Source organism: Populus euphratica, unplaced genomic scaffold, assembly GCF_000495115.2.
Source record: "Populus euphratica unplaced genomic scaffold, PopEup_1.0 scaffold78.1, whole genome shotgun sequence".
NCBI lineage: Eukaryota > Viridiplantae > Streptophyta > Magnoliopsida > Malpighiales > Salicaceae > Populus > Populus euphratica.
Genome location: NW_011499867.1, coordinates 927,620 through 944,179, shown reverse-complemented (window position 1 = coordinate 944,179; position 16,560 = coordinate 927,620). Strand labels below are relative to the sequence as shown.

Below are 16,560 nucleotides of genomic sequence, written 5' to 3'. Positions count from 1 at the left end.
GAATTCTTATTTGTTGGGTAGGGTTTTTTTATTTTAATAGTGTTGATGCCTGAAGACAAGTTTTTATTATGTCACATTCTTATCAAATCTGATTTCTTGACTTTCCAGAAGTTGTATCATCTTCATTGCAGGTTGCTTGATCACGTGATCAAAAAGCCTATATCATTTGGTATCAAAATTTTGCTCTATTAATCAGAATATATCCTTTTATTAATTTCATTTTTTTATCTTGTTCCGCGTCAAACCTTCTTGTTTCTATCCATTTTTTTGTTTTAGATCAATTTTTTCTAATCCTTAATATCTTCTTACTTTTTTTTTTTATTATCATTAGGTTTTGTTTCAGGCCTCCTATAAAAAGAAAGAATTGGTTGAATTTTTTTAATTTTTTCTTTGATTTAAAAACTTAAAGTGAAAAAAATCATTGATGATACATGTACCAATGACCAAGTGATATGAAGTGATAACAGATTTAAATATAAAAAATTTAATTATTTTTTTCAAATTACACATTTACACACATGACTCAACTACTAAACTAAATAATTCTGGATGTCAAAAAAACCTAATTTACCCTCTCTATTAGATTTCTTTTATAATTACATCCTATACAACATTTTTATATTATGTTATTATTATTTATTTTTTTATAACTTAAGAAAGGCTGTAAAAAATAATTTTTTGTTAGTAGCAATCTACATATAAATGATTTGTTTAAAACCCAATTAAAAAAAAAGAATTAGTTCAGAATCACAACAAAACCAAACAGAAACGAAAAAGAAAAAAAGAGTTATATACACGTAATTAGTATTGGGGGAATAGACAGATCGGTCAAGCCAAGAAAGAAAGGGGAGGAGACAAAAAGAGGACGAGAGTAAAGCCTTGTTATTTATGGGTGCACTTGTCTAAGGCAGCAGCACCCACATGTTTTTTATTCCGAAAATGCCCCTCTAACCTGCCTTAAATAAAGGTGCTGGCATGGTCATTTAAGTCATTTAACAAGAATTCCTCCCGAGATTGGTCCACGGAATATTTGCAGAAAAAGCGCTTCATCACTCCTTCGTGGCAATCAATCCTGCCCCTCCCAAGTAACTTTAATCCTATATATATATATATATATATATATATATTAATAACGTCGGTCTTTTTATTAAGAAACAAATAATAATAATAAGGATCCAAAATGATACTTGTGTGTAAGTCACAATCAATCTTGTAGTTTTATATTATTATTTTTATTAATTTATTTTGTATTTTGATACTTTGTTGCAATTAAAATCTTAATTTTATATTTATGAAATAAATTATAAAAACTATTTTAAGATATTATGAAATTAGAATGATCCTTCAAGTATTTGAAAATATTATAAAATCTCTTTTTAAGTTCGGGTGAATATTAAAAAATTTAATCTTTTAAACTCTTGAATGGTTACTATAATTTTACAATAATTATTTTTAAAAATATACATATATTAAAAAGTAAAAGTATTTTCTAAACTCTCTAATTCTAATATAGATGTCAAATAAATGTTTTATTTATTTTATTTTATTTTAAAGAAAGAAGGAAAATAAATGACTTTATCTCAAATTCCAACAAAGGGCATGAAGGTTAAAGGAAAATTCCAAAAGCCCCAGCAAAACCCAGACCCCATCATTTCCTTCCACCTCATTTTTTTAAAACCCCTGACCGCCTCTCTCTCTCTCTCTCTCTCTCTGTCGCTCTCTCCCTGTCTGTAAAGCAAAAGCAATACACTCACTCCTCCAGCCATAAGTTTCAAATATTCTTCTCCTGCCCTCTCTCTTTATCTCTCTCTGCTTTGCTCCTTAGTAAGATTATCTACCTACCTCCTAAATGGCTAGGCGTGTATACCATGCTTGGAAGGGACGCAATGTAAGCTTCTTAATTCAGTTATGATCTGGGTTATGTTTTATATAGTTTGTTTCTGCCAGATTTAGACTGATGGGTTTTGTTGGGGTGAAGTTTCTGTGCTTTTCCAATGAATTAATGAACTGGTTGTTGTTTGTATTGTATTGTATTGAGAAGCATTTTATAGAATTCCTTTCATTTTTGTTTTTTGTTTTTTTAAAATATGTTTGGTTCTTGTTTTTAGCTGGTATTGTTTTTGATAGCTGAATAACTAGTCTTGACCTCAACATCCTACGGTGCAAGTGGACACGTTCTGAACCTTAAATCTCCGGGCATATATTTTGTCCGCTCCACGCAAGGAAGGAGGCCTCTGACCCTTTATGGCTATAAGAGAGCTTTGCGGACTGTTGAGCCCGAGACCTGACTGATATGCTATATGGACATTTTTAGTGGTTGATGTTGTTGCCTTTAAGTAGTATTAGCGAACTCTTCACTATAGGCTTTGGTAGTGGCTAGTGATAAGCAATCTTGAGATGGGAAAGAAATGGGATGCTAGTGGTTCTACAAGGGGGTGAATTATTTATTTGATTGGTTTAAGTATATAAATTGATATCTTCCTTCTCAACTTTTTCCTGAATTTTCTTCTTTTATTGGGTTCATCATGCAGATTTTCTTCTGCAAAGGGAGGCTTATATTTGGCCCAGATGCCAAATCATTGATTATTACCTTATTGCTCATCGTGGTTCCCGTTGTTATATTCTGTACAAAAGTCGCAAGGAACCTCCTCCATGAATTTCCAACATATAATACTGGCTATGTCATTCTAGTCGTAACAATTCTGTTCACAATCTACGTGAGTCCTGCTGATCCTTGTTCTGTTCTAGTAACTTCAACTGCTTGCCTAATTCTGTCTCACTATCCCAATATTCCTTAAAAATCGTTCATTTTTTTTATAAATCTAGTATGCTTTTCTTGTGCCCGTGATGTTTTTCTCTCTTTGGCCGTCATCCTGGTCAATGTTTTGTTTGCCTTCAGTTTAAGTCTGGCTACTGTTCAGATTGACCATAGGTAGTCATGAACTCATGATAGGTATTGGTGCTCCTGTTTCTCACTTCAGCCCGTGACCCAGGCATTCTTCCTCGAAATTCACATCCACCAGAGGAAGAGATTTGCTACGACCCTTCAGCCTCAGTAGATGTTGGCGGCATACACACACCTACTCCACGGTTACCGCGCACAAAAGAAGTGACTGTCAATGGTTTTTCTGTGAAAGTGAAGTATTGCGATACATGCATGATATATCGACCACCCCGTTGTTCACATTGCTCTGTATGTGATAACTGCGTGGAGCGATTCGATCACCATTGTCCCTGGGTGGGCCAATGCATTGGACTGGTATGTAGTATAGATTGCTCAATTTTATTTTATTTTATTTTTTGTTGAATTGAGTCCATGGTCCAAATTAAGAACCCATCCAAAACATTTAAAAAGATGCATTTCGGAAAATATTCTGTTCCGTGATCTCTTTGAAATTATCTACTTGGTGATGAAGTCCTTCCGTGATTTTATTTGACCTGGATCTGCGAAGATATTCCTGTTGTTCTGGGGAAGCTATTGGTCAAACCAAACTTGCCATTCTAGTATCAAGGATTTTCATTGCACTTTTGTTTAACAAGGATAAGGGCCAATTTTAAGAAATAGTCGTTGAGGGAAGTCATCATTCTGAGCTATAGTTTCAGGAATTTTATATATATTGATGGAAAGGATTTGGCCAATGTGGTCATCCATCCAAAATTCGCTGCTAGTTTAGTGTATTGGCCAACAGTGAGGAAAATGAAAAGAACTCGAACCTAGAAAAATTCATTTGAATACATGGAGGAATTCGAATTCTTCAAAAGATTGCTTGCAATCAAGGACAATGTGTTTTCAACTTTTGTATGCGTTAGTGAAAGAATGGATTCTGTCTTCATTAAACCAAGTATGTTTATCTCTTCGCAGCGCAACTACCGGTACTTCTTTCTGTTTGTTTCTTCATCAGCTCTTCTCTGCATCTTCATATTTTCAATGTCAGCTTTGAACGTAAAGTTTCTTATGGATGATTATGGTACTCCCTGGAAGGCAATAAAGGAGTCACCTGCATCTGTGATATTAATAGTTTATTCCTTCATTTTCCTCTGGTTTGTCGGTGGGCTCACCTGCTTCCATCTGTATCTTATAGGCAGAAACCAGGTCAGTTTGTTTCTCTTTTTTTCAGGAAACCATTCTTTTCTTGTGCTTGAGTACTTTTGATTTTTATCAGAGTCATTTTTGTGTGCTCGTAAGTCGTGAACTGCCGACAGGTCTTCCCTCGGCGAATGTTAAAGCAATTCTTTTTTGGAAATAATTGTTATCGGTTGTCCTTTTTTCTCATGCTTTCCAATGGCCCATTTTCTAACTCTTTCTAACATTTTCCTCAGACTACATATGAAAACTTTCGCTATGGAGCAGCCAACAGGCACAATGTCTATGACCAGGGTTGCTTTAGGAATTTTCTTGAAGTATTCTGCACCAAGACAAAGCCTTCAAGAAACAATTTCCAGGCTTATGTACAAGAAGAGATGCCCATGCGTATAACCCGAGAAGTAAAAATAGATGATTCAGAAGGAGACAGTCGGACAAAAGTACAAGACAATCTAGAAATCGATAATGACCTTTTAAAGATATCCCAGCGTCGTGATGCTGGAGAGGCTGTCAACAGTTGAAGCTGAAGGCAGCAGAAGCCGAGGTCCCTCTGCATTAGGAATCTCAAGTTGAGCCTTTAAGAAACTCACTTATTCAAATGTGGTAGAAAAAATGATGTAGCTTGGGGATTTGAGATTCTTTCCATATAGTAGTTTTTTATAGCAAAAGTTACACAATTTAGAGGGAAGAACTCCAAGGTGATGTCTATATCAGTTGCCACTGTTATTCTCTGGTTTTTTCTTTTTCTTCAATGCCATTGGATGCTGTTTTGATTTCTTTGATTATAGTAGCACAAATACCCTGGAAAGTTATTAGAGAACCCTTTTTAGTATAGATGCGGATTTCCACATGGGAGGCTTTGGATGATTTCCATCATTAAGATGGCAGTGTAACCATTTCTCAGATTGCTGAACAATATGGTTCTTAATTATAGTTTATGAAACTTTATATGATTTCGTGCAAGTTTTTGATCCTCAGAATTGGCAAGAAGAACAGGAGTCATTGTGATTTTTTAACGAGAATTTTACAAACAAACGGGGGAGAGAATGTCTAACCTTCCTGAACTAAAAGAAAGACAAACAAGAAGAATGATACATTTACAAAGGATTTTGTTTTTACATTCTCGGGATTTGCAAAAATTATGAATAGCAATCTCATCACATCCGAGCAAATAACTTGTCTTCAACCATTCTTTTATCTTAATAATATAGTAATTATGAAGGGTTTCCTTTTTAATGGCGCTCTTACACATACTGATTTAAAGTTGATCCGAATATTGAATATTGAATGTTGAACTAATAGTTTATTGATCCATACTTTGTTGTCATTCGAATCAAACTCTTTTGAAATGTTAAAAAAAAATTGAGATTGCGGAAAATTTTAAGTAGCACCATTAGATCCCACAACCTGGAGGGCCGATAACTTTGTTGTTTCAATTTAAAAAGAAATAAGTTGATAAAAAAATTTTATATAAAATAAATTGAAAGCAATTATTCAATTTAAAAAGAAATAAGTTGATAAATTTTTTTTATATAAAATAAATTGAAAGCAATTATATAAAAATAAAAAAGAAACTTACCAAGAAGATTAATTCAAAATAAATAAATGTTTAAAAAAATTTTAGTATGATATTTTTTAATAAAAAACAAAACAATATATTTGATCAATTTAAATTTTATAGTCTAACTTGTAAAGCTTGTAATTTAAATCATAAACAATCTATTTACAAAAAAATTATTTTTTTACCTAGGATAAAAAATAAATTAAAGAAAATAAAAAAAAATTAAAGAATAACAAATTACAAGATGACTTTTTTTAAAAAAAAATATTGACACGGTGAATGGTTTGGTGGTCTAAATCAAATCAAATTAATACAAACAAATTAAAAAATAACAAATTACAGGATGACTTTTTTTATAAAAAAAATATTGACACGGTGAATGATTTGGTGGTCTAAATCAAATCAAATTAATTTTTTATTTTTATAATTTAGATTATAAGACTGTGAGATTGATATAAAAAGATATTTTTGAGCAAATTAATCCCTTATGAAAAAAACACACTTTGAAAACAAATTCAAAATAAACTAAATTCTTTAATTTTTTTTAATATGAGGTATTTTTTAAAATAAATCTTGAAATGATAAAATATTAGATCAAATTGAAAGATATTGTTTAACCTGTCAAACTTGTAATTTGGGTTATAAATTCAACCATATTTAATAAATGAAATTTCTTAAATTTATTTTTCACCTAAATATAAGATAATAATTTATTTAGAAAAAGAAAACCAAAATTGAGAGCCTAGATATGCAAGCCTAATTATCTAGCATACCTAAACCTTAAAAAATGAAAAAAGAAAGCTTAGGTGTGGGTCTTCGAGCAGTGACCTGTATAGGCTTGATTTTTTTTTTAAGGGGCAAATAACCATTTTTTTTTTTGAAAAAATAATAACTAAATGATGAGTTGCTTGACTGCTTAGATTATAATCACCATAATAATGGCAGAAAAATCAGGGTAAAGTATTGTTTTTACTTTAAAAACTTATTTTTTATTCATTTTAATCTAAAACCATTTTATAAACCCTCTCAATATCTATAAATAAATTTATTAACCTCAAAAACTCAAAAACAATCCATAAAACACAAAATCAAATTAGGTAAAAATTTTCTTAAAAGTTTCCTTATCAACTAAATAACACTAAATTCAATAATTTTAATGGTTAAAATTGATATCAACAATAATTTTTCACTTTACCTTGAAATCTGGAGATTCCCTTTCTTTGTATTAAGTAATCTGTAGAAAGGAGGAAAAAGACTATACCTAAATATACAATAATGAAAAGATGGAAAATTAAAAATGGGTAATGTACTAAGTAATCTTATTTTTATTTAGTGTCATTACAACTTTATCCTTTATTTTTTTTTTTTATGTTTTTGCTATGTAGTTTAGCCGAGATTTCTTCCTAATATGTTAAAATAATAAAAAAATATTTCATATTCTATTTGATTTTCGAGGCTGCTATTTACCTCCAACTAAAATTTTATTTGTAATTATAAGTTTTTCTTGTTGGGAAGAAAAATAAGGAAAATATAGCATAATTGATAAAAAAAAATTGTCATTTTTTTGGCTGTGAAAATCATAATTTAGTCAATTTATAGGGTTTATAATAAATTAATTTTTTTTCAAAATATCCAACTCATCTTTTGAAAATGCCTATTTGGTTTGTTTTTAGCTTGTAAGACTACAAAATTTGACTTAAAGTAAGAGTATTTCAGCAATTTAGCATGTTATTCGTGTCCTCTTATATTTTGTTCTTAATTGTAACTTCTCATTATAATGAAGAAATAAAGAACATATAACACAATTAATCCATAGAATGAAGAAATAAAAAATATATAACACAATTAATCCATAAATTATCTGATTTAGTTTTGAAAATCATAATTTATTTCTTTTATCAGGGTTTTACAATAAACTAACTTTATTAAAATACTCAAGCTACCTTTCAAAAATGGCTTTTTGGTTTGTTTCTAGCTGTAATGCTGGAAATCTTGACTTCAAGTAAGGGTATTTCAGGAAGATAAAATATTGAATTATAAATGGACAAGAAAATACGAGTCGGCTGGTTTCTCAAACAAAAGGGACTAGATTATAATGTTTCTAAGAGCTAGGGACTAAACAAATAGTTTACTCAAATCAATTCTTGCTTGTAAAAGGGGTTTGAGTGCATAAAAAGCACGCAAGGCATTTTTCAGTCTTCACTTTCTCTCAACTTAAACACCACCTCGTCCTCCCCGTCTTCTAGGGTTCGTGGAATACTGAACTGAACAGAACTTTCTCTGGTTTAAGATGGTAAGACTCTCTCTCAGTTCTAAAACTAGATTGTTTGAATCGTTTTTCTCCTATCAATTTCGCTTCCATTTTGTGATTTTGTTTTAATTTATGAAAAAAACAAATCAATCAGGAGGGAAAAGCGAATTTGGAAGCGGCGATTGAGCAACTGCAGAACGTCGAAAAGCAGATGAGGCTCGCCGGAGACGTCGCCGGCACTAAGAAAGCCGTCACCGAGATTCTCCAACTCTGCTTCGAAGCTAAAGATTGGAAAGCTCTAAATGACCAAATTATCCTTCTCTCTAAAAAACGTGGTCAACTCAAACAGGTAATGTTCATTTTAATTAGTATGCAAATAAATTCAATTAAATTAGGTAATTTTTGTGCTATGATTTTTTGGGTGGATTTTGATTTTTTTCTTTCCTGGCGTAGGCTGTAACTGCAATGGTCCAGCAAGCATTTTTTTCTTTCCTGGCTTAGGCTGTAACTGCGATGGTCCAGCAAGCAATGCAATACATTGACGAGACTCCGGATCTTGATACTCGCATCGAACTTATTAAAACACTTAACAGTGTATCTGCTGGCAAGGTCTGACTGATTTTCATGATCCGTTTTATATATTTTTGTTTTTTATTTGATTATTTAATGTGGGGGTAAATATGACTGTTTCTATGAATTATGCTGGTGTTATTTCAGTAAGCTTGTTTATTTATATGACGTGTAGATATATGTTGAAATTGAGAGAGCAAGGTTGATTAGGAAACTAGCTAAGATTAAGGAAGAGCAAGGGCTTATAGCTGAAGCTGCGGATCTGATGCAAGAAGTTGCAGTAAGTTTGTAGTGTTTGCTTCCTTACTTCATAGAGCATGTAAGAAGATTGATGTATTTTCATGTTTTTGGGTTGCAGGTGGAAACTTTTGGTGCTATGGCAAAAACTGAGAAAATTGCCTTCATTCTTGAGCAAGTATGTGCATCTTGTATTTCTGTTTGTGTTTTCTCGTTATTTGTTGCTTGTACTTTAAGTTTCGGTAATGTCTTTGAGATTAAGCAAAGAAATTGGATGCTTAAAATGTCTTCGATATGCAATTAATGACGCATGATATGATTGTATCTAAGGTTCCTTAACCAGGGATCCTGCTTTTGTGGAACATGGATGACCATTGGCCTTTTTATCTTTGATCTGTTAAATTTGAGGCTTTTGTTGTTGGTTGTTTTAATTCTGATGGGGCATCAATTTTGTTGGGACAGGTTCGTCTATGCCTTGACCGCCAAGATTATGTTCGTGCACAAATTCTCTCAAGGAAGATTAGTCCAAGGGTTTTTGATGCTGATACTTCTAAGTCGAAGAAGAAACCAAAGGAAGGTGATAATGTTGTTGAAGAGGCTCCTGCCGATATACCATCATTGTTGGAGTTAAAGCGGATCTACTATGAACTGATGATACGGTATGTAAATTTTGTATATAGTTTGCCCTATTCTTGCTTTAACCTTTTTTTTTTAATAGTTCCACTGAGTTTCTTTAGTATTTGTCTAATACTTAACTAGGTTTTATGTGATGCCCAATCGATTCATGAGCTTCTTGGTTACACTACATTTGTATCTTTATACAGTGCATCTTTGAAAATTTGTGAGCTTATGTGGCTGTGTTTCTGCTTGCTGCCTTTTGGATTAAGCAAAATATACATCTAATGCTAAGAAATTACATAAATGTTGCGCTGTATCTTTATAATCTCTATTTATATACTTGCATTCACCATGAAATGCTGGAAACAGCTGTTTTGAACATGTTTTGAATTCTGTGTTTGGTCTGTATAAGGCCTTTAATTTGGTCTTAATTTGCATGCACCATGTGATGCTCAATCGTTCCATGAGCTCCTGTAACTGCTGTTAACATCATTGAAAGTAAATATTTGGAGGTGCTTTTATAGACAATGTGCTTAAGACCCTGATAGTAAGGTAATCCATATGATAGCATGTTTTCCATGTGAATGCACCATGGCTTCATGTTTGAAGCAGAGGAAAAAGCCCTTTTGCCCCCTCTTTTGAGGTTTTTGGTTTTGGTTCTTAATCTGGAGCAGTAATGCTGATAGATATGTTTGCCCAACTTAGTATTCATGCAAAGCTATGCGCAATGCTATATATCCTGGGAGTAGCTTTCTTTGCCACCATTGATTGCTTTCCAAGGTTTAAAGTCTGGTATCAAGAACTATATAATAGCATTTCCATCCTTACATTTTGCAGCTCATAGTTAGCAAACTGACTGGACGATGCATTTATGGTTTTTATTATGTTAGTGTTCCACATTGTCATTAGTTGTGTTTGCTTTTTTAACAATCAGATTCAATTCAGAAATGCTAGCGAAGTAATATGCATGATTTAAACAATTCTTAAATTGTCAAATATGATCACTAAAAAAAGGTTTGAACATGCATGCTACCAGCTTATGCTGGAAAGCTTCCTTCTTCGCACCATATTTGAGTTTAAAAGAACCTGTTGAAAGGCAAATTAAAGTTCCAGACATCAGAATTCATTGAACTGGAACTTCAAATAACATTGCAATACTATTTTATATTTGTGATTTCAGATGCAAATTGATAGGACCATGCAGCTGTGGATTTCTATAGTCTGAGACATTTCTGTTGAGATTTCATGTTTGTATTTTCTACTGAAAGAATGGTCTCTTCTTTTCCTCTTTTGAACAACAACCTGGGATTTTTTTTTTCAAATACAGTAACAAAACCCTGCAAAAATGATTTTTCTTTGTGGTATCTTTTCCAAAAACTTTCATGACCTGATCGCCTTTGCTTAATTTTTCTAAGAGGCCAAGGTTAATTTGATAATATTTTTTCATTGAAAAGTTCTTTTTGTTGATTTTTTTTTATTTTGTTTAAAGATTAGTAAAATATCCCAAGCATCCAACTTGTCTCTGCCAATTATTATGCAAATTCCCATGTCTGATTTCTTGGTTGCTAAATGCTTTGTAGCCTTCTAGTATTTGTGAACTAGTATATCTGCTGTAGATTTGAATAAGAGCACCATGTAATGCCTGTCTTTGTGCTCTCCACTTTTGTTATAGGTACTACTCCCATGACAATGATTATCTTGAAATTTGCCGTTGCTACAAGGCAATATATGAGATTCCCCCTGTAAAGGAAAATCCTGCCCAATGGATTCCAGTAAGAGCTTATCTTCAATTTTTTTTATCTTTTGAGGTTTCTGTGTGCTCTATTGGACAGCCCTGATATTTTCAACATGCAGGTCTTGAGGAAAATCTGTTGGTACTTGGTACTTTCACCTCACGATCCAATGCAGTCAAGCCTTCTGAATTCCACCTTGGAGGATAAGAATCTTTCTGAAATTCCTAATTTTAAGTACGTGTTGCTTTAATTTGTTTCTGCATTTTGTTGGTCATATAATTTAATAATCTTTTATTTAATACTTCTCTTTGTTGGATGCTGTTCCATAGGTTGCTGTTGAAACAGTTAGTGACGATGGAAGTCATCCAATGGACATCTCTTTGGAATGCATTTATGGATGAGTTTGAAAATGAGAAGAACTTACTTGGAGGATCCTTGGGTGACAAAGCAGCAGAGGATTTAAAGCAAAGAATAATTGAACATGTAATCTACTTTCAATTTTCATATTTGGGGACAATTATGGAATTTCTTCTTCAATCTACTGTTGAGTGTGGTTGTTAATCCATTTGCAACATGTTTTCTTTTCAGAATATCCTTGTTGTTTCAAAGTATTACTCCAGGATTACTGTGAAGAGACTAGCAGAGTTATTGTGTCTCAGCATCCAGGTTCCCCCCCACCCTCTCTCTGTATGTGTGTTTGTGTAGTTGTGTTGCACACATGCTTTTGTTTGCCCACACTAATCTTTGTTTTCGGCAATTGTTTCGATGGTGTCATTATGCCTGATTTTTGTCCTCTGTCTTGTGAACTCGCGCAAATCTCCATGAATGTGTTTCATTTCAAAGATTTGGATTTAATCAGGCGTGGTTAAAATTAATAAAGGCTTCATGGTTGCCTGGTGCTTCTGTTTAACTATTTATTTGGATTTCCATAGTAGTGGATAAAATGTAAGAGATTTGCCTCAGAAATTATTCAGTCAACATAATAATTGAAGTTATATTGTCCATCCTAATTGAAACTTCTGGTGTTCGTATCTGAATTTAGACATTGTGTTCAATTATTGAACAGTCACAGGCAATTTTAGAGCCTCTTTGACCTAATGTCTAGGAATTGGAATCTTACAAATCCCATTAGTTGTAACTTAATTTAATCTCATGGTGGTGGTTAATGTATTTGTGTTTAATCCATGTCTGAAAGTCCAATTAAGTTTCTGATGAGCAGGCCTGTTAATAGTATAAATGATCTTTAATTGACCTAATGACATGAGTGCGAATTTGACAATGGCACCAGGTTTTGCATTCAAGAATGATTGCTCTAATCCTCTTGGAGGCATTCTCCTTTAATCTTGTTTCAAGCATATTCGGAGCAAGCTTACAAACAATCATGAGCTCTGCTCTGCAATTGACGCTCCCAAGCAACCCTCCAGCCTATTCATACTTATACACATCTTTGCCTTGTATAACAATATCTTTCCCTTTCTGTTAGTGCTTGTGGTCCTTGGTATCAGTAATGACTCGTTGCCAATTAATGCTCTTCATAATTTATTTTGTTGTTAGTAAGACAATTTGGCTTGGGGTCAGATTGACTTAGAGAGGAATAAGATCTTTCCACTCACATTGCACGAAATTTAGGTTGATAGTGATTTGCATAATTTGGCAAACAGCCATCCTTTTGCTTTGGTGACTGGAGTTTGAATAAACAGAGGAACAGGGCTTTGTATTCTCTTGAACTATGTAAAGGATCTTACAGGTTTCCCTAAAAGCGTGACTGGAGTTTGAATAAACAGAGGAACAGGGCTTTGTATTCTCTTGAACTATGTAAAGGATCTTACAGGTTTCCCTAAATAATGGTCAGCTTTTATAGACCAGCAATGATTGCTATGTTTTAGTTCGTGCCGAAATCTAAAAAAAAATAGAAGTTAAATTAGTACTTTGAGTGAAATAGTTAGTTTATCAAACATGTTAATAATATGAGAAGTGTGTGCGTTGATCAAGGTACTTTGCATTTAATCTGCCTTTTTTTTTTTTTTTTAAATATAGGAAGCTGAGAAGCATCTTTCTGATATGGTTGTGTCCAAAGCTTTGGTGGCAAAGATTGACAGGCCAATGGGAATTGTGTCTTTCCAAGTAGCGAAGGATAGCAATGACATTCTCAACTCATGGGCAATGAACTTGGAGAAGCTGCTTGATCTTGTTGAGAAGAGTTGCCACCAAATACACAAAGAAACTATGGTCCACAAAGCTGCTCTAAAAGTTTGAAAGGGCTGGTGCCACTGAATGCACGAAGGTCTCTCTCTCACCCCCACGCCCGAAAAAAAAAATCATTTTTAGGTGACAGTACTTCTGTTTTTAATTGTGTTTAGAACCCATTTAAATCTCTGCTGAGTGGGTTTGGTTGGACATTCATCATATCCTGAAGATATTTCTTTTGTTGGTTAGGCTGTGATGATGCTTAGAATTGAGAGTAAAGATTGCTGTATACTTCTGGCACATGCTGTACCACTGACTAATGGCAGGACCCAAATGGGCTTCGTCTGTAGCAGTAGAGGGAAATCTCAATTTCAGCTTTGTTTAAGATTCTTCATTTGTTTAATATGGTTTATCTGTCATTTATCATCATTACCGCGGCATTTTATCATGATGTCTTGAAGTCAATTTGTTTGTCAGCAAACACGCCTTGTTTTCTTGGTTGTTCACGTTTCCTGGACAATGTACGAGACAGCTGGATGTCGTTCCCATTCTGGAGATTGAAATCAGCAAATTTTGTTTTTTATATTAGTGTTGATGTCCGGATTTAAGGGTGTCATCTTCCCATTTGGCGTTGATCAATCAATTCTACGTCACTGCTTCATATTGATCTGTGAAAGTTGAATAGTCCTCATCTTGAAAGAGAATGGGGATCCCTCGTGGAACAAATTGTGATTTGCCTGTTTAAGTTTATTTACAGGTTGTGATTACATGGTCGCATCTTGGTCTTAAAGTTCCAAGGAAGCCTGGGAGGAAGAGGCCTTGTCCGAGATACAAATCTTTGTTTCCTATTTCCCACCCTGGGCACATTCTTGCGCCCTAAAGTTACCTGTCAATTCACCATTGTTTGAAATAGCGAAGATGCTTCTGCTAAACGGCAAGCTATTTTTACTGATTTTCTTCACATTAATTTTTCAAATTTTCTGGTGTTTGTGTAACATTAAAAAAGAAAAATACTATCATGAAAGTATATTTTTTTATTTTAAATTAAAAATGTTTTCTAGAAGTAAAAATTCAAAAATATTGTTATTGGGTAATTTTACCAAGTTTGGTTCTTAATCTTTTAATTATTATATATTTTATTTTGAATTTTTATTTTTTTATTTTTATCCCATAAATTGAAATTTTTTATTTATCATAATTCTTATTTTTTGTTATTTATTTTATTTGAAATAAGTTATTTATTTTATTTTATCATCTTTTAGATTTAGTTTTAATTTTTTTAATTGTTATTTTTCTATTTAAAATAATTTATAGTTTTTTTTTTAAATTTTATCTTCCAATGTTTTTGTATGTCAACTTTAGTTTTTAATTTTTGATAAACTTGAAAAAAATAATTAAAATATTAATAAATTATTTTCTATCTTATAAATCAAACAGAAATAATAAAAAGTATTAAAATTTATTTTTAATGATAATAATAACCATCAAAAAAATAATTTATTTTCTAAAAAATTATTTTTTACTGGAATTGTTTTTTAAAAAGAAACTATTTTTTGGCTAAGTTTTATCCAGACAAATTCATGGTAACAAAAAAAATGCACTACTATCTTATCAATATACCTGAAATTATATAGATGAAAATCTCGAGAAATATATCTTAACTGGTTAGATTTTAAATTTATTTTTTAGATATTATTAATTAAAATCTTATAAATTTTAAAATTATTACAAATTTATATCATTAAAAATTTATATAATTATTAATTTCAAGCTTAATAAAATCAATTAAAATACATTATATAATTATGAATTTCATGTCCTGTAAAATCAATCAAGAAGTATTCGAACATCTATATAAATTTAAAAAAAGAAACTGCATAGAAGAATAAGAGTTGTGGTGTACGGATCATCTCGAAGAGGAGTTATAATGGCTATAACCTGACCAGGCCGGCAACTGACAATCGTTTCCGCCACTCTGACTACTAGTGGCAGGCCTAAACTCACCTGGTTTCTGAGCCGGAAAAGGCATACGATCGGAAGGTTTTGTGGAGGATGATGAAGAATTAGAAGAAGCAAACGAAGATGACAAAAACATTTGGTCGTGTAGACTCACGGGTTGCTTTTCATAACCACCAACACCCAAGATCAATTGAGGTTGGCTAACTTGCTCTCTTGAAATCTCACGGTTTTGCGTATGGTGAAGAGCTTGGGAGTGAAGCATGAACTCAGAGGATGTAGAAAGATATAAAAGGCCGGAACTTGGAGAATCAGAGACAGTCAACTGGTTTGCTGTTGGACTGGGGGGAGGAGATGGTCGAAGCTTGACGTTTTCTGGGAAGTTGAGCTTGGCTTTGCTGCCTCGAAATCTCAGAGCAGCTTCATCGTAGGCTCTAGCTGCAGCCTCAGGTGTATCAAAAGTGCCTAACCAAACTCTAGCTGCCTTCATTGGATCTCTTATTTCAGCAGCCCACTTGCCCCATGGCCTTTGCCTCACTCCCCTATATTTTCTCTGTGGCTCGTCTCTGCGGGTTTCATTGTGTTCATATACTGGAGTGAATGTCATCTGTGTAGATGCCGGTGTTACGGTGCTTGTAGTGACGACGGAAATTCCTGTAGCTGTAGAGACATGGGAGGGGAGAAACAGAGCGTTACATCATTAATGGGGCATTCTAGTGCATAAGACGAGCACAGATTAAGCTAGACAAATTAAAACTAGCTAGCTCGGGAGTAACCCTAGCCAACCGTAAAACTAACTAGCTTACCTCTCCCAGCAGTGGACGAGTCCCCATGTAAGAAGTCATCAGCAAATGCTCTACAGAGCCTTTCATTCTCTTCACTGCAACCACCCTCTTCCTCCCTTTCTCTCTTCGCCGACAAACCACCATGAATAAAGTCTCCATGATTATTTGAAAATGCTGTTGAGGAATCCGAATCATCTGCAGGTACATTTCCAGCCACTACAAGTGTCAAAGCAGTCACCATAATTGACATCTCTCTTTCCCTACTCGAGTCGGGAAGCATAATGGTATAGTTTGGTTTTGCAGCCGCTCTCCAGCACCACCACCTTCTCTCTCTTTTTTATATCAATTTTCTCCTCTTTGTTCGCCACTTTTAGCTCCCACATGGAACCTTGAAAAGCTTTAGCCACCTCCTTACCTAATTAATCCCTCCATTAAAGAAGAAGAAACATGCAAATTTAGTAATATTCTTCTAAGTTTCAATCTACTCTCTAGAAACCAGAACCTTTTAAGAATGTCTCAACGACACAGTTTTAGCGGCACCGAAAAGAAGTTACATGTCAGAATATCAACCTCCATCT

General features: G+C 33.4%; 3 protein-coding genes across 5 annotated transcripts; 2 read left to right on the top strand and 1 right to left on the bottom strand.

The window, feature by feature from the left end:
- The first annotated feature begins 1,671 nt into the window (after positions 1-1,671).
- LOC105126398 (protein S-acyltransferase 8-like) lies at positions 1,672-5,047 on the top strand. The gene is made up of 5 exons (XM_011027256.1): positions 1,672-1,888; positions 2,532-2,717; positions 2,954-3,259; positions 3,863-4,093; positions 4,321-5,047. The coding sequence occupies exons 1-5, from the start codon at positions 1,850-1,852 to the stop codon at positions 4,603-4,605; spliced, it is 1,047 nt and encodes a 348-aa protein (XP_011025558.1). The 5' UTR covers positions 1,672-1,849; the 3' UTR covers positions 4,606-5,047.
- Positions 5,048-7,820: 2,773 nt separating this feature from the next.
- Positions 7,821-13,689, top strand: LOC105126395 (26S proteasome non-ATPase regulatory subunit 12 homolog A). 3 transcript variants are annotated; one of them, XM_011027254.1, is made up of 12 exons: positions 7,821-7,938; positions 8,051-8,245; positions 8,398-8,505; positions 8,642-8,746; positions 8,825-8,881; positions 9,166-9,362; positions 10,994-11,093; positions 11,176-11,288; positions 11,384-11,537; positions 11,643-11,720; positions 13,092-13,338; positions 13,491-13,689. In XM_011027254.1, exons 1-11 carry the CDS (start codon positions 7,936-7,938, stop codon positions 13,308-13,310), a joined length of 1,329 nt encoding a protein of 442 aa, XP_011025556.1. In that variant the 5' UTR covers positions 7,821-7,935; the 3' UTR covers positions 13,311-13,338; positions 13,491-13,689. The 3 variants fall into 3 exon arrangements, 2 of the variants coding, with proteins under 2 accessions (XP_011025556.1, XP_011025554.1); XR_842422.1 differs by having other exon boundaries at positions 7,822-7,938; positions 13,092-13,382; XM_011027252.1 differs by having other exon boundaries at positions 7,822-7,938; positions 13,399-13,689.
- A 1,431-nt stretch (positions 13,690-15,120) lies between these two features.
- On the bottom strand, positions 15,121-16,560 carry LOC105126397 (ethylene-responsive transcription factor ABR1-like). The gene is made up of 2 exons (XM_011027255.1): positions 16,004-16,560; positions 15,121-15,857 (listed from the first exon to the last, which is right to left on the bottom strand). Exons 1-2 carry the CDS (start codon positions 16,260-16,262, stop codon positions 15,148-15,150), a joined length of 969 nt encoding a protein of 322 aa, XP_011025557.1. The 5' UTR covers positions 16,263-16,560; the 3' UTR covers positions 15,121-15,147.